At 45.6% G+C, this 22,944-nt stretch overlaps 1 protein-coding gene across 3 annotated transcripts in view; it reads left to right on the top strand.

Annotated features, from left to right (window-relative positions):
- GULP1 (GULP PTB domain containing engulfment adaptor 1) overlaps positions 1–22,944 on the top strand; it is a 217,202-nt gene that overhangs the window by 70,432 nt on the left and 123,826 nt on the right. For all 3 annotated transcript variants that reach the window (XM_075070066.1, XM_032802591.2, XM_075070065.1), the window contains exon 3: positions 15,405–15,466. In XM_075070066.1, coding sequence (XP_074926167.1) covers positions 15,405–15,466 — 62 coding nt within the window. The remainder of the gene's footprint in view (positions 1–15,404; positions 15,467–22,944) is intronic.

Here is a 22,944-nt window from a genome sequence, read left to right as displayed (position 1 = left end):
CATTTTTTTTTCATATGGTTGTTTTAATGTATTTAGTTTTTAGACAGTTTTACAGAGATTTTTTTTTTAAGCAAATACAAACAAATTTTTCTGATGTGACTGAAAACATTTAACAGAAAGTGATATTTGTGTATTAAAAATGAGGAAAACATTAACAATAAGAGCTTCATTTTCTGGGCTTATGTTCACAGAATTCAAATAGATCTTTCTTCTAAATGCCATTAAGTGATAAAAACCATCAACCAAAGTCTCTGCTGGTGTAAATGAGTGAAACTCCATTAAAGTCAAAGTGAATCCATCCATTTACCCCACAAAAAAGCCTCATATTTGCCACATCTATCTATATTAAAGTTAGAAGCTTAAGGAAGTCTTATAATACAATCTAACAAAATGCAGTAACAATATCTCTGTGACCTTTGTGGAGAATATATCTACTTAGTTTATTGACGCTAAGGCCACAGACCCATCTATATGCAGTCAGATTTATTCTTTTGTTCCTGGAGATGCATTGTGTTTATTAGTGTTGCCTAATTTTCCTTAGCATATTTGTTTTTATAAACAATTTTCACACATTTTATATTAGTTTCCAAATTTTTTTCCCCATAGCCATGGGAAGAATTTTTTCCTGTAGATAACCTTTTCCCCTATTCTGCTCTATTGGCTGCTGATACTATTTACAACTTGCTCCTTCCTTCCATGAGTAGTACCCTGTTCTTCCAGACCCCTTATGTTTTGTGGTGGTTTTCTTGGTAGTTCACCTGGGTATTAGGTCAGATACTTCCTTACTTAATCATTGTGGCTCTCAATCCTCCGAAGCCCAGGGATACAGCACAGAACATAGTCCCCACCCCGCCCACAACATATTGTATGTCTTACATGGCCCTTATATGTTTAGTTAAATACAGGCAGTCCTTGACTTTACGACGTTCGACTTAAGACAAACAGCACTTATGATAAAAGCAGCAAAGAGTCGTGTGGCACTTTATAGACTAACAGACATTTTGGAGCATGAGCTTTTGTGGATGAATACCCACTTCATCGGATGCATGTAGTGGGAATTTCCAGGGCAGGTATATATATGCAAGCAAGCTAGAGATAACGGGGTTAGTTCAATCATGGAGGATGAGACCCTGTTCTAGCAGTTGAGGTGTGAAAACCAAGGGAGGAGAAACTGGTTTTGTAGTTGGCAAGGCTTCCAGGGAGCTCACAATGCAGCTTTTACAGATCCAGACTAACGCAACTACCCCTCTGATACTTGGCACTTATGATATTTCTGAATTGACACCCTGATTCAACTTATGGCCATTGGTTTCGACTTTGACACTTGGTACTGCAATGGAGTGGATTGCAGTTCCAAGTTACAACCTTCAACTTACCATGCAATTTTCAGGAACCAATTGTGTTCAAAGTCCAAGGTCTGCCTGTAAGAGTAATCAAATTAGATGAGGGTTTAATTGAAATCTCAAAATGAATAGGTAATATCAACCCACTCATCTTTCAGCCAACGATGACAACTGAAAGCATTCATAAGTTCAGGAAGCACTTATTCACATGTGCGATCATGAAGAATTAGAATCTCTGCAGACAAAAGTTGTAATTGAAAATAATATGGGTATCTAGTGAAAACAGATCATAGGAACACAGGCTTCACTGAACAATACTTTTCTTGATTTGTTATGTTAAAGTGCAAGATAAATGTAAGATCACCAGTATCATGATTATTAAATTTTGATACTTATGCTTTTGATACTTTTGATCAAAGTAGCATAGAACTCACTGGGAACTTTTCCACTGAGTTTAACAAGAGTTGGATTGCCTATCCATTTCTATATTTCATGGAGACAATGTACTTTGTGTTTGAGTTGAAGAAACTTTGAATAATTTAAGAACCATGATAACAAAATGAACATCAGAATAAAAACTGTCTACTTTTAAAATCAACAGATGCAAATTATATACCAATTTATATTAATAGAGTTTTCATGGATCTTATTAAAAACTAAGGGGAAAACTGAGATGTCATTGTCAATAATGTTGGAAAGTTGTTTTTCTAAAACATGTTTTCAAAACAGCACTGTACAAATTCCTGCTTCTTTACTGTCAAAAAGGGGGAAAAGTGGGTCAAACACATAACACATATGTGTTTCTCTGTGTATTCCTCTGACCCATTTTTCTGCGCCTGGTCCCATCCTTATGGTGTATCATCTTTAATTTAGCTTTGTATAGTGATACCCAACCAAGCAAGGTGACTATTTTGCAAAACTTCTTCTCCTCAAGTGCAGCAGTAGATAGTTATATTAGTAGAGATCAAACTCTCCCTAATCTTAGCTGTTTTTGTATATCTTGTCTTTATTGTCTTCAGTCTTAGTTGTAAGCTCTTCTGGGAATTTAATATGTTTATAGTGTGGCAGAGCTCTGACCTTGCTCCCGTGGGTCCTGCGCTTCTAGACGGTTTATGCTAGCCTCAGTGGCTCACTGTGACCCTCCACATAGCCCTTCTCTCTCTAGGGCCAGGGTTACAGTCTACTGAGCCCTTTTCATCATAGGCCTGCAAGGAGGTCGGTGAGAGAACTCCCACAGTCTCCGTTCAGCCTCCTGCCCTGACAGGGGCCTGACTTCCCCTCCCAGGAGATGTTCCTGTAGTGGTGGGTTGGGGGGAAACCGAGCCCACCCTCTACTCCGGGTTCCAGCCCAGGGACCCTAATGGTAGCAGTTGTTGGCAGCCAACCTTTCACTGCCAGAGTTGCTACATTTTCCTGGGCCACTTCCCCCCAGCTCTCCTGCTTCTCCCTTCTTCACCCTTACCTTAGGGCTCCTTTAACAATGGTCTGAGGGTGTCTTCAGTAACCAGCCCTTCAGCCATACTTCCTCACCTCTGGCTCCCTGACTGGAGTGACCCCTTTTTATAGTATCAGCAGGGCCTTAATTAGAGTCAGGTGGTCACATTAACTGAATGGTCTCTCTGACTCTTTGCAGGTTAATTAGAGTCAGGTGTTCTCATTAGCCTGGAGCAGTCCCTGCTCTGGTCAGTCAGGGAACAGAAAACTGTTAATCCAGTGGCCACTATATCTGCCTTCTGCTATTCTGCTGTACCCAACTGGCCTGGGTCTATCACAATAGTAAAGAAAGAGATTACATATTGTAAGGGAAATCATAAATGTTGTGACTACATATAGGTGATCCTTATTATTAATATTGGTATCCAAGTCACATGTACATAACTGAAGGGATAACCAGGGTCTAAACATATATACACACACACACATACAGAGTGTGTGTGTGTGTGTGTGTGTGTGTGTGTGTGTGTGTGTGTGTGTGTGTAAAATATATAAGCAAACAGACATAGAAAGCATTAGATTATTAACTTTTAAATGAACAATCATCAGTATTTGGGTCCATATCTTAAAGGGTCTCTGTTTTTCTTGCTGGCTCTGTAACCTGAGATTTATAGATATTGCTGTAGAAAGTGATCATACTGATGCAAAAACAGGAAAGTTAACAAAATGGAGCTACTGTTTGTTGATTTATGCTACATTAGAAACACAGGGAAAATGTATTATTTTTGTCATATGGAACAGGACAATTTTAAGCACAGGGTAATCATGGTGGAAATGTAGGCAATCGAAGGCCATGTTTTTTCACTCTGGGCCAAATTCAGCATTGATTTACAAGCTGTGAAATCTCACTGACTGCTTCAGGGTGTGGATCTGCACTGAATTTGGCCCATAGTTTGTTATATCCTAATGCCCTGATTTCATCCAAAAATAAATACACAGGTGTTAGCCTTAGTTTAGATATGGGTACACAGGTCTATGTCAAGACTATTGTTCTGTAGGAAAATCTGAATTCTCTAACATCATGTGGAAAAACAACATTTTAACAGTTATGATTGCTGCCAGGTGATTGATTCATGAAACATGAAAGACACCTACAACATTAAATTTAATACATTGAAGTAATTACAAATGAGAAAGTATAAGAAATTGTATCTATACTGACAGCTAAGCCAAATGATCATGGTTCTTTATGACAATCATTTGTGGAAATAGACAAAATGTAATGACAAAGTTTGAAATATCACAAGAATGCCTCATGGAAAAGTTACAGAATACAATTTCACTTGAATAGACTGTCTATAAAATGATTTTCAGAATTATTATAATCTCATACTACATTTCACGGACAACATAAGTTTAGTGTTTCCTATTCTTCCTTTGGACATGAAGGAAAATGTGAAGCCATAAAAGTGGAGGAAATACCTATGGCACATAAAAAGAACAGGAGTACTTGTGGCATGGGGAAATAGTTTTACATAATGTGAATGCCTGGCTTTTTTCCACTAGACAACCATACTTAACAAGAGTGAAAATTTGAGCATGTGAAAGGTACAGAATTGCATGCCAAATAGCCCTTTGCTATTCCGGTTTTGTTGGCCTTTTGATATAGAAATTGGTCATTTTCTTCTTCTTAATATTTTAACTAGCTTCAATTATTAGAATTTCTGCATAAAAGATTATCAGATGGTTTCAGTCATAGCCCTTCTAGTGTTTGAAATATAGTGACAGGTGAAACGAAAATTTCAATGACAGAGGCCCTTTTGGGTCAGTAACCTAACACATTTTATTTTCTAAGGGCCTTTTGTAACTATTATATTGTTCTCAGTAGGCTGTTAGGTTTCCTTTCCAATATGTAAAATATGAGAGAGAATTCAGTAGTCTTTAATGTGTAGGGACCAAATTATCTTCTCCATTGTCCTCTGCAGAGGGATGAAAATAAGTGGAAGATGGGGCAAAAAAGTGAGATTTCTGCAATATGCTCTCATACTACCCCAGGATCCAAGTCCCCTGGAATGAATACCAAGCAGAAGGCATCCATGGATTTGAGGCAACGGAAGCAGAACTGGGCAGTGTACAGACATATAGGGAAGAGTCAGTATATCAGCATGGTTTCTGAGAGTAACCATGAGCGCGAAATGCAAATGGAAAGTTTCTCTGTAGGAATGTTCTTGAGTTTGTAGGGTTCTGGTCTGATTTCATTCTGGAACTTCATGCAGTTGTACCGCTACTCTTTGGTCCCATATTTTTCACCATGTGGGAAGCATTAGGCAGCAACTGGGAAAGTTCTAATTCATACATATTTTGCAATATATTCTCCTCTCCTTCATGTTTCTGTGGATGAGAGCATATTGTGGCCTTTTAGGATTTAGAATTTGGTATTTCCCTGTTTGCTGATTTGTCCAAAATATCCTTAGCACATTCTTATAATAATCATATTATAGGTTCCTACTTATCACAGTATTTTAGGCAGCTCAAAAGAAAGAGCTCTGATTTTCACCTGAATAAAATAACCAATTTTCCCCTCCGCTAAGCTTAGGAAGCTCCTTAGAGACATGGGTTCATTATTTGCTCTCCAGCACTGAAGCTGTAGCTTTCTAGAACATAATAGTTTTTTTTGAAGAATGTTGAGCCTTTTTTGTTACTTTTCATTGTGAGAATCAGGGCCTTAGGACTATTGAAACAGCTTAATGTACATAAGATCAGATATTTTACATAAAGACTTTCAAGCCAAAGAATTTGAGCTCTATAACCAATAAATTATCCATTTAGAATTGGTGTTCATTATTACTCATTTGTAGAGTAAGTTGGACGTTGTGGGCCAAATTTTCAAAACTGGCCACGGAAATGTGGCGTCAACAGTTGCACATGTACCCAAATCCTGCAGTTATGTGGACAAAATGGGTAATTCTGTATGTACATAGACAGGCACTTAAAGGTTTGTGTTAGCACATAGAAGTTTAGTATGTGTGTAAAACTTTCATATAGGCAGATATGTATTTGAATATCAGGCAGTTAAAGGTCTGCGGTGACTTTTTCGGTGGAATGACATGTTTTAACAATTGTTGGTTGACTTTCTCTTGCTTCATACAAAAGCAGTGGTTCTCAAACTTTTTTACTGGTGACCTCTTTCACATAGCAAACCTTTGAGTGCGACCCCTCTTATAAATTAAAAATATATTTTATGTATTTAACACCATTATAAATGCTGAAGGCAAAGCGGGGTTGGGGTGTAGGTTGACAGCTTGCAACCCCCAATGTAATAACCTCGCGACTCCCAGTTTGAGAACTCCTGTACTAAAGCATATTTCTCAATCTTCTAAATTGCTGGCTATCATGAAAAATCATTTCTTGTATGTTGAATTAAATTTAGGAGATGTACTCACAATGCCATACCCTGATAAGAGTGATAAGGGTTATTTCATATTTTGCTCACTTTTCATATTTTCATATTTTGCTCACTGCTGGAAATTTAGCATGAATATCCAAACTATGATTAAACTTACACCATATTTCTATCAAATACAAATGCTGTGCTAGGAGTAAAAAAATGTTATGTGGCTATATGTAAATAATACCCTGTCTCACACAGTCTTGTTTTTTATTTGGATCTCTTTTAATAGTCATCTCCACCATTTTTTCCCCTTTTGGATCCTCCATTCTCAAATTTTGCACCATTGTGGTGATCATTGGGTGATTTTGAGTTCATTTACTTTGGAATATTTTCAACAGTTCTATCAGACTAAAGGTGATCTAATAAAATCAGTTAAATGTTATTCTTTATACCAGAATAAAGTTTGGTGGATACTTTTCCCTTCAGATTTCACTAGTGAAAAAATGTCGCTTCATTGTAGTAGTATCCAGCAATTCAGAAAAATGTAGCAACATGGTAGAGTACCAAAAAGGAGAAAAGTAAGAAATCAACTTTTTATCTAAAGATTTCTCTTTTGAAACTTCAGGGTCAGTTAGAAAGTAAGAATGTAGGTATGCTGTTGTGATTGCAATTTTTACAGACAAACGTCGGTACCTTTCCCGGCCTGAATATCTTGTACATAATGCAGGCAGCAAGATTCTTATCACCTATTGTACAGGTCACAGTAGTCAACTGAATGGAGCTACCACTTTAGTTAAGGTTCTAATCCTGTAATCCCTTTTTGTCATATGTGAACTTTTGGCTTTGTAACAGAATGGCAGTATCCCAAGGGCTCCATCATGGCCTGGCTGGCTCTGGAACCCCTGCCTCAGTTTCCCTCTTCTTCAGGGCTCCATAATGGGAGAATGCTGAAGATATGGCTTGACCCTCCAGCCAAGTCACAAAAAAATGTGAAACCTTCTGGGAGTAACAAGAATCCAACCAAAAGTCTCAACAAAGAAAAAGCTTCTTCCACTCTTCTTGAGTGTCTCTGCAGCCTGCCGTTGGTCCTATGCCTCAGGGCTAATTAATTATGGGTTAGCTCAGGCTGGCCCCATCTCCCCTTTAAGGGGGCCAGTGACCCAGTGGCAGGCTGACTTGTTCCATGCTTGGTCTCTTTCCAGAAGTGATTTTTTCCCCGTTGGAACACTCACACAAATTCCCTCTAATAATTTGTGATTTAGGAAATATACTTAGAGCTGGTCAAACTTTTTGATTTTTTTTGTGGGGCGGGGGGAGGTGGGAATGCATCGCAAATTGGAATAAAACATTGAATTTCAAAATTATCCACAAGACGAATTGTTGGTCTGTGTTCCACACCTATGCAAGGGAGCAGGGAGGTATAAAACACACTTACTTCCCTTTGCAGGCTGAATATACTGCAAGTTTCAGTCCTGTGGTGAGAGCATCCACTACAGGACCTCTAACTCCCCCTCTTGCAAAGGTGGGTGGGGAGTGGGTAATCAAGGGTGAAGAATGGATAGATCCTGGATTCCATCTGCTTCCTCTCTGACCCTGTTCACCTAATGTGCCAACCAGCACAGTTTAAATTGTAATGAAAACAGTAGTAGTTTGCATCATGCATTGGGCTGGCAAAAATTACTTCTCCCTCTGGAGGGGGAGGAACCTGGGACAATTCTCTGAGTCGCACTACCATCTCTAGCTTGCTCCTGGAGCAATATAGGCCACGTCTAGACTACGCGCCGTATCGGCGCATTAAAATCAATTGCTTGGGGATCGATAGATCGCGTCTCATCTAGACGCGATATATTGATCCCTGAGCGCGCTTACATCGATTCCGGAACTCCACCAAGCCCAACGGAGTTCCAGAATCGACATGGCGAGCCGCGGACATCGATCCTGCGCGGTGAAGACAGGTGAGTAAATCGATTTTAGATATTCGACTTCAGCTACGCTATTCTCGTAGCTGAAATTGCGTATCTAAAATCGATTTTACCGCGTAGTGTAGACCTGGCCATAGTCTCACACTGCCCCTTTCAGGGCTTCTGGCTAAGCCACAACATAGTCATTAGGGAGCAGCAGAACTTGTAAGATGCAAAAACTGACTAGCTTAACAATTCTAATCCTTTTGTTAAAAAAAAAGTTAATACATCATTAAACCTGAATAGTTAGTATCACAAAAAGTGAAGAAATACAAAAGCTGAGGATTCATGATCAGTGTTACATATGTATTATTTCTGTTCTTTTTTTTTCTACTTAAATATGTAGATCACTTTAATATGATCTATGTCCTAAAATGTATGGCATAAAACACACAGTATATGAAATAAGGTTGAGATAACGTCACTGTTCGAATCCAGCATTTGCATTTCCTGACTTTTCATAATTTTGTAACTATGCAAACTCAAGATTTCCTTAATAAAATTTTGTTATTTTAATAAGCAGCCATTGAAAGCCATTCATAAGGCCCTGAATCTCATGATGGAAGGACACTGAAAGGCTCTACATTCTGCAAATCTCATTCTGTTCTAGGAAGATAAGACTTCAGTGTCTTGACAAAGAATGAATGCCTGTCTTCAAGAATCATTGGGTGAGGAGAGATACTGGGGGTGGAGAAAAAAACACCAACAACGCAACACTTAGTTTTTGTATCACGTATATTTCGCTGGGACTTGTCTATGCATATCTTTGGGCAGAATTTGGCTCATAATTTGGATTGTGTGCTTAATCATAGTAACCTAGTAACTTTAAAAAATTGCTTTTATTAAACACTTAGGTCGTAGTCAGCATCTGTAATTCTCTGCTCCTACTGTAATTGAGACACACACTGTGGTTGGGTGACAGCAAAATGGATAAATGTATGACCACTAACAACACTGTAATTACTGTAGGCAAGTGAAACCTATGACAAGGGTAATCAAATCTCATGCTTCAGGATATAAACTCCTGTCCTGTAGGAGTGAAGAAAAATGTATGTAATGTACAGCATTGAGTAATTAACTGACGAGCAAGTTGCAGGAGCTCACCTTTCTCTGCAATAAGTTACTAATGGAGGCAAGATACATGACTAGATGAACCAATAGAGTGTTCATTTTTCTGTGTCCTATTCTGAAGTTTTTCTTTACTGATATGAAGATAGATAACCAAATTCAAAACAGAATGTATACAGTGTGAAAGTGACTACCCTGATACCTGTTCCTTGTCATTCATACAGAGGTATTGACCCTCAGAAGACTAACATTATGAGATGTGCTGGGAGAGCAGAGTTAAGTGGAGTGAACTGTGGCATAAACAGCTAGGGCACTAAAATACTGGCATCAGTGCGAGGCAAGTGTTGATCCCCAACCGAAGTAATAGTGCAAAACTGTTTTGGTCACTAATTGAAAAAAAATAATCTAACTATCCCTCTCCTCCCTCAGTGTAGCTGGCACAGATGGTAGTGCCATGCACTTTGGAGAAAGGGTCACCCCACTGGAAGTAGTAATCACTGACACCTTTAACAGTGCCCCTCACACAGATTTCACATGAAAGGCTCTCAAAGCTATCTTCTAACTTCCTGTGCTAGTAAAGACACTGTGTTTTAATACATTTAATTGGCCAAATCCTGTTGACTTCAAAGCGTGTTTTGCCTTGGTAAGGATTGCAGGATTTGTCCCACAGTTAATGCATACGTGATTTTGATGATAAAACTGCCCACAGTCAGTATGCCCCCTGAAACACTTCTAACTGGTTCTTTTTGTTTCCATATACTGTGATTCTTTGACCACGCGTAAGGCAATGCAGGTCATGAAAGAATCTTTGTTCATTCTGGAGAGGTATAAGTGTGGTCATGAGCTAAGCTAAAATACACTTGAACACTGCTACTGTCCGTTACATTTTCAGAATGTTATCCATGCAACTCTCATTGAGTCAGTCCTCTCCTTACAGCGCTGGTGCAGTGTGGGAGAAGAGGGCATAAGGAGCCAATCCTGCCCAGCCGCAGAGCATCTGTGTAATAGCAGGACCTTAATCCAGTCTAGCGGTCAATAAAACTCTAGGAGAAGGACCTTGCTATTGCAAGTGCTTATGCAGCATCCTCAAGGAGGCTTAATCTGTTGGCTAGGAGCATTGCCAATCCCAAGTACATACCACTCAGGTGTCCCTTCCCTCTTTGCTGCTCTATAGCAGAAGAATATCTGTGGGATCCACTTCACAGCCAGTGTTTCCCTCTTTCCAGTCTATGTGCACTCCCAAAATATTCAGTGTAGAAGTTTACTTTCACGTTTTAATACATTTTAGCTGAAGTTCATAATGCTCAGAAATGTATGGGCTTGTATCTTAGCCCTTTATGCAAGTTCCTCTCTAATGTGTGTAACCAAATTCCTTTTTCATTTAAACAGAAGGCTGTTATTCCATACAAAGCAATATTGTGCCTGCATGTTAGTCTTAAGTCATTCATATTACTGAAAGCTATGAATTTATTAGTTCAAATTGCCTTTAGCTGCTCAGTAAACTCAAGCCTAGTACACTACATCATTTTTAAAAAATTATTTCAGTATCTTATATGTGTATATTTGCTAGCTTTATTTAGACTTCAAGTTCTTCTGTGCTAAGGCCTTGCTGCTTTATATGTCTATAAAGTATTGGCACACAGTTGGTGCTATATAAGTGATATAAAATAATAATTAATAATAATATCAGCTGTTTTGCTGATTACATTATACAATTCTGTTTTGTTTATTATTTGAAAATGAATAATTAAGTACTAAACTATGATGCCCTGTTAAAATTAATTTTAAAAGGAAGGGATGAGGGAGCAGAACAGACAGCATTTAACTCTTGAAAGAATTCATGTATTAAATTGAGTATCTCTGTTTTGTTTTCTCATAATGTTCAGTGTGGGTTTATGATGCAATGTCTCTGCCATTTCCTGGATTTTATTTGTCTAAAATGGTCTATTTTCCTGTTGCCTTGAAATGAGATGAAATCATAGCAAAATTTTAAAAAGATGCTGCAAGACAGTGCCAGAAAGCAAATCAGAACTTAGCACGCAAGGGGAAAATAAGGATTAGGAGATATTTCTTGTGACTTCTCAGTACATCTTCACCATTTCTGTGAAGTTTGCCTAAGCATGGTCTTGCTTAATGATGCAAACAGTGCTGCCAACCTGCAGCCACAAGCAGCCCCATGCTAATGGGATTCCAATGTTAGTGTGAAGTTTACAGCTAATGTGCCAGTGTCCCTATGAGGTGTTCACAAGCTGCTACTTGCTAACTAAGGGCATGTCTACACTACCCCAAAGTTTGGATTGTGGGGGTGTAATTAGGAGTATTACACCCAAGTTCTGTGCAGTCATTCCCCTGTGTGAACATTGCAGGCACAAACTAAAAGGTTTCTACCTCACATAAATATAGTTCTATTTGAAGAGAACTGTGGTAATGCGAACTAGGAACCTTTTAGTTTGTCCCTGCAGTGTCCACATGGGTGAGTTAAAGCACAGCTCTTGGTGCTTACTGTATTGTCATATTGATTATCCAAACTGAGGGGTAATGTATACGTGCCCTTAGAGTTCTGTGGTGAATAGTACGAGTCCTTCAAAGAATCAAGATGTCTCCCACTTTAACAAGACCCTGGCGAGGTACATCAGTTTTACCTGTTCCTTCTTTTTAACAGCAAAGCTCCATCCCCTTATCTTCCTGCACAAACACACAGGTCATGATGGACACATTACCCATAGTATTCCTTCCTTACCACAACCCCTGTAAGTCTCTTGGCATCACATTCTGGAGCTGGTGGGTAAGGAGATGACCTCGCACTGAAATCTGTAATGAAATCCTTGCCGTTGAAGTCAATGGGTGTTTGCCATTGATTTTTTGGGGACCAGAACTGAACTGGTCCTGTTGGGGGAAAAAGTTTATTTTTCAGAGTGAAGCTAAATGAATAATCCAAGCATGATGAAGTTATTTGGACATAAAATTAGGCTGCAATTATTATTTCTTCTGGCATTGCTAAAACAAATTTGTGGGGGTCTGCAGGTGACTTACTGATATCTCATGAGGGGTATTTTTACTAACAAAGACTTATTTTATGTACATAGACATCTGATGGTATCCCACTTAAGTCCATGGAAATTTTACAGTCATCAGAAATGCAGAACCATTAAAACATTTTCATTAATATTTTAAAATCACATTTCAAGATAGGTTGTCCTGTGTAAATGTGCACTGCTTTGGATCTTCGCTCATTTAAAGAACGGGGAGAAGTCTGGTTTTGGGTATGCCTTGTCTGTACTGGAATTGTGGGGTGTGATTATAGCTCATTATGACATACCTGAGCTAGTTTTAATCTATTTAGTTCCAACCCCAAGCAGTGAAGCTACGGCATTGTGAACTTTGGTGTGGGCTAATTACTCAGGGTTCCTGATGGGCTTTTATCGCCTGCGCTGGAGCATGAGCTGCCACAGCTTCACTGCTCTGGTACCTGAGCTAGTTAGATTAAAGCTATGTCAGATTGAGTTGTAATTACACCCAGTGATGACAGTATAGACACTCTCTTCTGATCTTTCTCTCTTAATCTGGACCGTCCTGCTATCTGGCAAACCCACTTTTTCCTCATCTCCCTCTAAATAGTGTACCTATTTTTAAAAGTATGATTTTTAAAAAAAAATACAACATAATGTATACGACCAAATTAATCTGGGTTATGATGCTTTCTCCTTTATCTTTGTCTTCCAACTGCATTGATTATTAATTTTTCAAATGTTCATTACATCTTGGTGATCCTAGAATAACACATCACATCATTGACAGCTGATTTAATGTAGAGCACTCTTCAACTCAGAAGTTATGTTGAGAGATTAGCCTAGCACACAGCAAACCCAGGATCAGGGGAGCAAAAAGGTCACCGTTACATACACTTCCTCTCTCCCCGCCTTACACCTCTGATATGCAGTGTGCTCCCCAACCATAGCCAAAAGCACATTTATAGCTACTGTACAATATCAAATATTAAATTATACCACTTTAAGAAACACGTGGCTAGATCTTGTTCTTTCATGCAAGAGCTTCACTTTCAACGGGAACTACTTTGTACGCTACAGAACAGATTCAGCTTTTTTTATACAACTGCCTTCCATTGAATTGTGATTTTGTTATGAAAGTGACTGTGTAAAGATATATGTCTTACAAATCAGATCTTTTCCTTGTGCACATTCGGAGGCATAGGTCTTTGTTTAGTTAAAAAAAAAAGTTTTACTGATTTTACTCCTGTTAAAACTGCGAGAGCAAGCACAAGTCAGAGTATGAGATGGATTTTATTCATCCTTGTGTGTTATCAACAGAAAAAGTTAATTATTTAGTTATTGTGAAAACTCACTGAAGGCAAAGGGAATTTCATATGCTTATCCAAAGGCCGAATTTTGCCTTACGCGACTCTTGTGGTGGTTTGTTCAATGAAGTTCCAGATTCTGCAACCGTAACTCATGCTAAATGAAATAAGAATAGTCATATGTATAAGTAAACGCTACTCACCATGAGTAAAGTAATTCATCACAAATTTTAAAAAATCAGGAATGCCATCTAGTCATTTGAAAAAAATGGCCCCAACCCAAATATTTAATTTCTCCTCTGTCATGTTTTATGTGGATTTATAAAATTCTGGTGTTGACAATTATTCTTCTGAAACTTTAGCAGATTAGTTTTACATAAACTAGGCATTTTTTAAATAGTCATTACAAAGAAAAAGAAAGGCAAATGTGTTTCACTGAGCAGTTAACACATGCTGTGAAAGCATAATAAAATTCACAGCAGGAAAAGGAAGACAATAGTGTACAGTTCTTAGATGGATCATTAAACGAAGATATACAAATTTATTTAGGCCATCCAGTGAAAGATTAAAGTTTTAAAACTCTGTACCTAATTGTTAACATGGTTTAAGACATGATATTTTTACAGGAACCTTCCCTGTAGAAATATTGGAGATAACAGTTTTGTTTTTGATTTATTGTTTTTTATTGATTTTTGAAGAAATGAATACAATAGAGAAATCTAAGAAAAACCATCTTCTAGATCTATAAACATAATACATCAAAATACGGGTAATATGCAGTCAATGTTTGGAACATCTGCATGGTGAGCAAAATATCAGAAAAACAAGGAAAACCCACCTTGGATTGAAATAGCACTTTCATAGGGCAGAGGAGAAAATCCAGAGATGAGGGCTCTAGATCTGACTTTAAATTCAGTGAAAGGTGACTAAAATGGAAAATCTCAAATGCTCAAGACGAAAAGTTTTTATATACCATTAAAAAGTCACAAAGTCTTTCTGGATAGTCAAATTTGTTTCTTATATAGCTTGACATTGCTTATCTCGTCTTATCTTGTCTTCTGAAATAATTGAGTTACTGGACGAATTTGACATTATTTTCCAGCAAGAATTTTACCTAGTGGTCAGTGTTAAGCATAGTTTGTCATCACAGTTCTAATATTATTCTCATAATGTTTTGACATATTATAAGTTAGTTCGAAGCAGCTGAAGCCTTGTACAAACAAGGTATGTGATTTTTAAAATGGTATGCAGGGATCTGCATTCATGCTTATAAAAGGAAGCTCTTTCACATGACTGTATCTGCTGTACCTCCAATACCAAACAACTCTTCTGATTATTTTCTGTTTGGTTAGAGATAACGTACAGGAATTCTACAAAGTGGTCGTACTCAGGAGAGGAAGGATACTTCAGTGTACCAGTGTAGAGTACTAACCCGGGACTAGGGAAACCTGGATTCAAGTGCCTGATCTGCCACAGATTTTCTGGACAAGTTTGTTAGGCCCAGAATTGTAAAGGTATTTAGGTGCCTAATGATGTAAATCGGTATCTTTTAGCATCAGAGATTCAGGCACTTTGGCACTTTTAAAAATACCAGTAGATGCCTATCTGCATCTTTAGACATCAAGTACCTTTAGAGATCTGGTCATTAGCCTCTCTGCACCTCATTTCTCCATCTGTAAAATTGGGATAATAGTACCGCTTTACCTCACAGAGATAAATTCACTAACGTCTGTGAGGTGCTGAGATACTGTGGTAATGGGGCCCTTTATTATTACCTACGATAGCAATGTACTTATCTGAATAAAATTAGCATACTTGATGCATATAAAGTTACAATAAGAATGAATAAGGCATTTAATCTAATGCAATTTTTTTCTTTTGCTTTTTTGCAGACAAAACATGGATGCACACTCCTGAGGCTTTATCAAAGCATTATATTCCCTACAATGCAAAAGTAAGAAAATGTCAATTAATTTCTTCTTTGTTTACATTTTATGACAGACCCAAACCAATACAGTACAGGGGTCTGGTCCTATTGGTATCCAGGAGGTGGGCGGGCAAAACCCGTCCACTTCTAAAGGACCTCTCCCCAGCCTAAGGGGAGGATCCACAGGTCCATGACACCAAATAAGTATGGGAGACAACTAATGAAAAAACAGGATCGGCAGTGAGGTCATAGGGCTAAACAAAGGGAACCTGATGGGGACACTGAGCAGAGAACCCCAGACAATGCCCACTGGTCCTCGAAAGCGTCATGGGAGCCAGTGGACGCTGCCCAGAGGAATTCTGCCCGGATCCATGAACGGATGGAGGAGCAGAAATAGGCCCCAGAGTCGCAGGAAATCCCGTTGACCAACCTCTTCTCCCTGGTTTTGTAGATGGCTAGTTCAGCCAGGGCCAAGAGGAGGTTGACAAGGAGATCCCGCGTCTTTGTGGGGCCACGGATGGGGAGTGCATAGATAAACAGGTGAGGGGAAAAGTGCAACCAAAAACGCAATAAAAAGTTCAAGAGGAGCCGGAACAGGGGCTGCAATCTGGCACACTCTAAATAAATGTGCGCCAGGGTCTCTTTCATGCCACAAAAAGGGCAGGTGTTTGGGACAGGGGTAAACCGCACCAAGTACACAGCTGTGCTCACGGCCCCGTGAAGGAGCCGCCAACTGACATCCACGGCGGGCCTCAGGACCAGGGCAGAGTATAAGCTGGCCCACCGGGGCCTCTCACCTTCGAGAGGTGGCAGGAGGTCCCAATATTTGGTATCAGGGCGGTATGCAAGGGTGAAGTAGTGGAGAGTGTGGAGCACGAGCATGTACAGGTGTTTCCATGGTGCGGCCTGGAACAGAACCGGCTGCATATCGTGCAGCCGGCTCACAGTGAAAGGGTGAGGGGGCCGATTGGGTCCACGGGGCAGGGGTCCTATAAAAATGTCTATGGGACCTGGAGTGGAGGTTGGGCAGGGCATGCCCTCTCGCAGGACCCGGTCGAAGTAAGCCCGAGAAGCAGGCAGTAAAGTGGCCTTCACCTCCTGAAGTACACGCTGGGGAGCACGAGGTCTGGAGAGGCCCATGCGCTGAGCGAGCGTCAGGGGATCCAGCCAGTCTCCCCAGTCGTAGTCCAGGAGGTCTCCGACCCTGGTGACTCCCGCCAAGACCAGCCTCTGGCGCATCGCGGGTGACTCCGCCACCTGCACACGAAGCTGGGGATTGTGTAGCAGGGGCTCCACAAGGAGATTGGCCCCCACGGTGGCCGCCGCGGACCGAGTCGTGGAAAAGACCTTCTAGGTCCGGAGGTGGTCTTGGTAGAAGACCAGCAGCCCAGAGAGGTCTCGCGGAAGACCTCTCGGATGGAGGTAAAAGAGCTGCCGATCATATCGGAGCCCTCGGAAGCGGTGGAGGAAGGCGTGCGCCAATACACTCCATGCCGGACTACCTACACCATACAGGAGTCTCTGCAGGGCCTGGAGGTGGAAGACATGGACCTGAGTGTGTACGCATTTCAGGCCCTGTCCTCCATCCTGCAGGGGCAGGTGGAGGACCCCTGCAGAGACCCAGTGCATTCCTGGCCAAAAGAACTCCAGAATCATCGTCCAGAGGTTGGCCAGGAAACCCGGGGCTGGGACCAGGGTGTTGAGCTGGTACCAGAGCATGGACAGGACCAGTTGATTGAGCACCAGTGCCCTCCCTCGAAGGGAGAGGCACTGGAGTAGTCCCGTCCATTTCCAGAGCCGCTCCGTCACACTGCCTTCTAAACCATGCAAGTTCTCCGGTGGAGACGGATGAGTGGCAGAAAGGTAAACGCCGAGATAGAGCAGCGGACCCGTGCTCCACCAGCGGGCCTAAAGCGCGGGTGGGAGGGAGCTCGCCTGCCACCCGTCCCCGACCACCAGGCCAGAGCTCTTGACCCAGCTGACTCGGGCAGAGGAGGCCGCCGAGTAGATGGCCTGGCAAGCCTCCACCCGCACCAAGTCGCCCGGGTCCTGGACCACAAGGAGCATATCATCGACGTACGCCGACAGGACCAGCCGCAGCTCCGACTCTCAAAGCACCAACCCCGTCAGCCTCCGATGGAGGAGACAGAGGAAGGGCTCGATCGCCAGAGTGTACAGCTGACCCGAGATGGGACACCCCTGCCGCACTCCTCGCCTGAAGCTGACCGGCTCGGTCAGGGTCCAGTTGAGCCTGACCAGACCCTCCGCTGAAGCGTACAGCACCAGGAGAAAACCCACAAACCGGGGTCCGAAGCCAAACGCTCGCAGAGTGCTCAGGAGATACCCGTGGTCCACCCTGTCGACGCCTTCTCCTGATCCAAGGACAAGAGGGCAAACGACCGACCATGCCTACACCCTAATTCCAGAAGGTCCCGGACCAGATGCAGGTTATCAAAGATCGTGCAGCCCGGGATGGTGTAGGTCTGGTCTGGGTGGATCACCTCTGCCAGCACGGACCCAATGGCATCGAGATAGCCTTCGCAACAATTTTGTAGTCCGTGCTGAGGAGCGAGACAGGACGCCAATTCCGTAAGTCGCGGAGGTCCCCCCTCTTCGGCAATAAGGCGAGCATAGCTCGCCTGCACAAGAGAGGGAAGACCCCACCCTGCAAAGATTCGGCCCAGACGGTGACAAGGTCTGGGCCGACGACATCCCAGAACACACGTTAGAACTCCACGGTCAGCCTGTCCATGCCCGGAGATTTATTGGTAGGCATGCGACGGAGGGCTTCTGAGAACTCGGCCAGAGAGAGAGGCAGCTCTAGCCAGTCCTGGTCACCTGTGCTGACCGTCGGGAGACCTTCCCAGAGCACTCTGCAAGTATTAGGATCGGTCGGATCTGGGGAGAAAAGAGTCGCGTAGAAGGCCCTGGCCCTCTCGCACATCTCCGCCGGATCCGTGACGGGAGTGCTGTCCTCCGCCAGGAGGCAAGTGATATGCTTCTTGGCCCCGCTCCTTTTCTCCAGGGCATAGAAGAAGCGGGAGCTGCGATCCATCTCTCGAAGGAGGCGGATGCGGGATCGAACAAAGGCACCCCGGGCCTGATGGTCTTCAAGGGCCCAGAGCTCCTCCTGCTTCTCCCGGCACGCTCCGCAGAGGGATGGATCCTTGGGGCTGGCGGCCAGATGCCTCTCCAGCTCCAAGACCTCTCATTCCAACTGCCCTATTGCTGCATCCCTCCGTCGGCTGGTGCCCCGGGTGTAGTCACGGCAGAAGAGCCGGGTGCGCACCTTCCCCAGATCCCACCACTGCCGCGCCGAGGGAAAGGTGCGCCTCTGCCCTCGCCAGGCCAGCCAGAACTCCCAGAAGGATGCCACGAAGCCCGCGTCCTCCAGCAAACTATTATTAAAGTTCCAATAGGCCGGCCCCGGCCTCTCCACGCAGAGAGAGGCATCACAGTGGCAAGGTGGTGATCTGAAAAGGGGGCCAGCCGAACGCTGGAGGAGTGGGCTTGTGAAAAGTGGAAACGTGACAGGTAAATGCGGTCCAGCCGGGAGTGGCACAACTGATGGGCCTCCACCCGGATGAAGGTGAACGTCGAGATGTCATCCGGGTGGTGGTCGCGCCAGACTTCCACCAGGGAGTGGCAATCAACGATCTCCTGGAGGACATCCGCGGCGGCCGGGCACTGCTCGGTCCCCGAGCGGTCTCGTTCCTCGAGGGTGGTGTTAAAGTCCCTGCCCAGGACCAGGCACTCATGAGGATCCAGGGAGTCGAGGAAGGCGGACGCCTGCTGATAAAAATGCAACCTCTTCAGGCCCAATGTTGGGGTGTAAATGTTGACAAGATTAACCACAAACCCCTCCATACGAACCCAGAGGTGCAGCAGGCAAGGCTGTGCCGGGCCGGTGACCCCCAGCACCTCGGGCCGTAGGTCGGGGGAGAACAGGATCGCCACTCCAGCCGTGTGGATCGAGAGGTGGCTAAAGTAGACCCTGTCCCCCCACTCCAACTGCCAGCTAGCTTCAGCGGCTGGATCTGTATGGGTCTCCTGCAGGAAAACCACAGAGTACCCCCCCTCCCGAAGGAAGGAGAGCACCTGGCTCCTGCGGAGTCCCATCCTACAGCCCCGGGTGTTTAATGTGGCAAAGATAATTGGTGCCATGAGGAGGGCTGGGGGGATCCTCGCTGGCAGACACGCCCATGGCCTCCGTCGTGCCGCGCAGCAATCCGTGACCTACCCCGTAGGTGAGTAAAGAGTAAAGAGGCGGACTCGCTGGTAGGCCGCCGCGGCCTGCTTCCCAGTCCTCTTACCCTCCCCCATGAGGGCCCTTGCGGCCCGGAGGACCTCATGGAAATCCCCCCACTGCTGGAGCGCAAGCTGGACTTTGTTACAGGAGCCATGGACGTCCTCAAAGAACTCCCGCAGCTCCTCCTTCAGCACATGGAGGGGCGGGGTCACTGATCTATGACTGTCCCCCAGTGGGGCCCCTGTCACAGCCCTGTGTCCCACCGAGGCGGGCAGGCAGGGGGCAGACCCCCAACGTGGCGTCCAATGGGCTGACGCCACGCGACCTGCCCCGCTCCCCAGTTCAACAGGGGGCGGCGTAAGGAAAACAGCAGCCCCCAGTGGATTGGGACGGGGAAAAACAACTAAAACCGCTCCCTGGGGAGTATCCCCAGGGGCGGCACTGGCAGCACGGGAGGTGGAGGGACAAGGACAGGGCTGGCATCAGGAATAGGATAGGAGACAAGAGTTGTCGGGAATCAGGAACGGAACCGGGGAGGGGGGCAGAAGTAGGATTCTGAGCCTCAGTAGTCAGGCCGCTGGAAGGTGGCCCCTCCTGATTAGGCTCAGAGTTCTGGGAAGTGGGAAGGAGACTCCCAGCGATGCTGGGATCAGCCACTATGGTTTGGGCGGTAGCCCCAGCATCGGGAGATGGATGGCCGTCAACAGGGTCCCAGCCCGTGAAGGAGGTTGGGTGCTCCACACCCAAGAGGGACACCCCCTGGGAACGGGGTCCTGGCAGTGGAGCACCGGCTGTCACCTCAATGGGCTCGGTGGCCGTCAACAGGGTGCCACCTGCAGCCGGGCTGATGGAAGATTCCAGGGGACCCTCAGAGGCGGGAGCAGAAGCAGCTGTTAGGGGAAGGGAACACGGGGACAAGGGGACCGGGGTGAGGTCACCCAGATCGAGGCCCGCCATCAGAGGGTCGTCATCCCCTTGCGTGACTGGGGTCAGATTCAGGGCCTCGATCTCCTCGTAGATGGAAGGGAGATCACCATCCACCACCCCAGGGCCCTCCCCGCCAGCACCCGAGGTGATGCCCACCTCGGCACTCGCAAGGGCTTCGAATGGGAAGGGGGCGAGAGAGGCTCCCTTGGGGCTTTCACGTTAAGGGACCCTGGAGGAGGGGCGGTGTCACCTTCCAGTGCTGCCACGATGTCCCCAGCCGGCATCACAGAACGGGAGTCATCAGGGGGCAAGGCGGAAGGCTCGTCATCGGTACCCCCTTCCTCCTCTTCTGGGGGGGTCTCCAAATCTAAAGGATGTAACGGGGCCCGAGCCTTCTGCTTGCCCCGCTTCCCCTGCACTATGGACCAGCCCTCCATGACACCATCCGGGGGCTGGCTAACAGGGGTCGGGGGCAAGGGCAATGGCTCAGGGACTTGGGGAGGCAATGTGGAGTAGCAGGAATAAGGGAGGATTCCCTCTGGGGCGAGTCCTCTCTCACGCCTGGTGGTATCTCTGCCGCACCCTCCTCCACAGTGGTGGACCAAGAAGGAGGAGGGGCAGCTTCAGGTTCCGGGCAGCCAGGGGTATCATCGGTGACAGGGCCGGCACCTTGTCAGGGCTCGGGTGTCTCGGACGCTCCTCTTTCCCGGGCCAAGGGGCAGTCCCTCCGGATGTGCCCCATCACCCGGCAGAGGTAGCACCAGGCCTCCCCCGTCGAATAATGCACCTAGTAGTGGGCTCCCTGATAGGGGACCAGGAAGGACCCCTCGAGCGCCTTTCCGTCACGCACCGCCAGCGGCAGTGGAAGCTGCACTTGCCAACAGAATGAGAGGATGTGACGGAGGGCGGGGTCCTTGCAGCCCAACGGAAGAGGGCTGATGATAGAGATGGGGTGCCCCAGGGCAGAAAGGGCAGGCCGTACGGCAGCATTGGGCAGGAAGGGAGGGACAGAGGTCAGGATCAAGCGCAGGGACGGTGGTAGGTAGACCTCAAGGACAGAGGTCTTCCATCAGCCCGGCAGGGACGGTGGTAGGTAGATCGGCAGTGGCAGTTGAGGTAGAGGCTTGGGAAATGGACACGGGGACAGGTGGAGGAGGGGCGGTCGGAGCATCGCGAGGGGTCTCCCCTGCCGCGTCCCCTGCCATAACGAGAGCGGGAAGGGGGACAAACAGCGAGGGGAAGGGGGGAGAGGAGGCGACCCCCTTCCCCGCTAGGCTGCAGGCAGGGGAGGAGGGTGCCAGAAAGGGAAGGCTAATGGGGCGTGGGGAGCAACTAAGGACTTAGAGGCAGGAGGGTGTCAGGTCTCCGACTCAGAGGGGAATTCCAGCTCCTCCAGCTGCACTACGGGATCGGGGGGATAACGGCATAAGGGGCTGCAGTGAACAAGGGCAAACTCAAACAGGGGAAGGTCACAAGCGCATGCGAGGGGGCCTGGGCACACGAGGGGAGGGACCAATCAGGGCTGGGTGATCACAGAGTGGGGGGGTGAAGGGCGAGCTGGGAATGGGATGGAGGGATGGAGGGACCACGGGGCTAGCTCCAGGGCTGGGGCTATGAGGGCCGCAGAAGGAAACAGGTGGGGCAGGAGTCAGCCCAGGGGGCAGAGGGGGGTGCGCCCATGGGAACTTATGCAAAAAAGTCAATGCTTGGCTGCTGTTGCTGCAGGCTCAAATGGTGGAAGTGGGCATGGTGAGCCAGGTGAACAGCTCAGTCCCAAAGGCAGGAGATCAAAGTAGAAGGAAAGCAGCCAGCAGGGGTGGTGGAGGGGGCAACAATGGTGGTGGGGGTGAAGGGGGACACGGATGGACCGGGGGCAAGCTCAACGCCACACCCCCGGTGTCCCAACAGACACAGTCCAAACCCCCACCACAAGAGCACAGTTTGAAAAAGACGCAGTCCAGTAAAACCCCCTCCACAACGGTCCTCACGTGGTCTTCCAGCAGCAGGTGGTCCTCTTCTCCTCCTCCTTCTCCTTGGGGCTCCAATAGCTCCCCAGCAACAGCCACAGTAGTCCCAGCAGCTCCAGATGGTGGTGGTCTGGTGTCCAGGCAGGAGGGACCCCACTCAGAAGGTGGTGTCCTCAGCAACAAGAGCTGGGGTCCCTCACTCCCCTCCTTCTCTGGGAGGCAGACCTTCAGCAGCCTTCTCTCCCCCCGCCCCCCAGGGCTGTAGGTGGAACAACAGCAGCAATTGAGGGTGGGGGGAGGTGAGGGGATCAGCAGCCAGCCAACTAGAGGGTAGCAGAGAAGGGGGGAGGCGGGGATGGAAG

This window comes from Chelonoidis abingdonii, chromosome 10 (genome assembly GCF_003597395.2).
Source record: "Chelonoidis abingdonii isolate Lonesome George chromosome 10, CheloAbing_2.0, whole genome shotgun sequence".
Classification (NCBI taxonomy): domain Eukaryota; kingdom Metazoa; phylum Chordata; order Testudines; family Testudinidae; genus Chelonoidis; species Chelonoidis abingdonii.
Note: the sequence above shows the minus strand (reverse complement) of the source record. Positions and strands in the feature narration are given on the sequence as shown.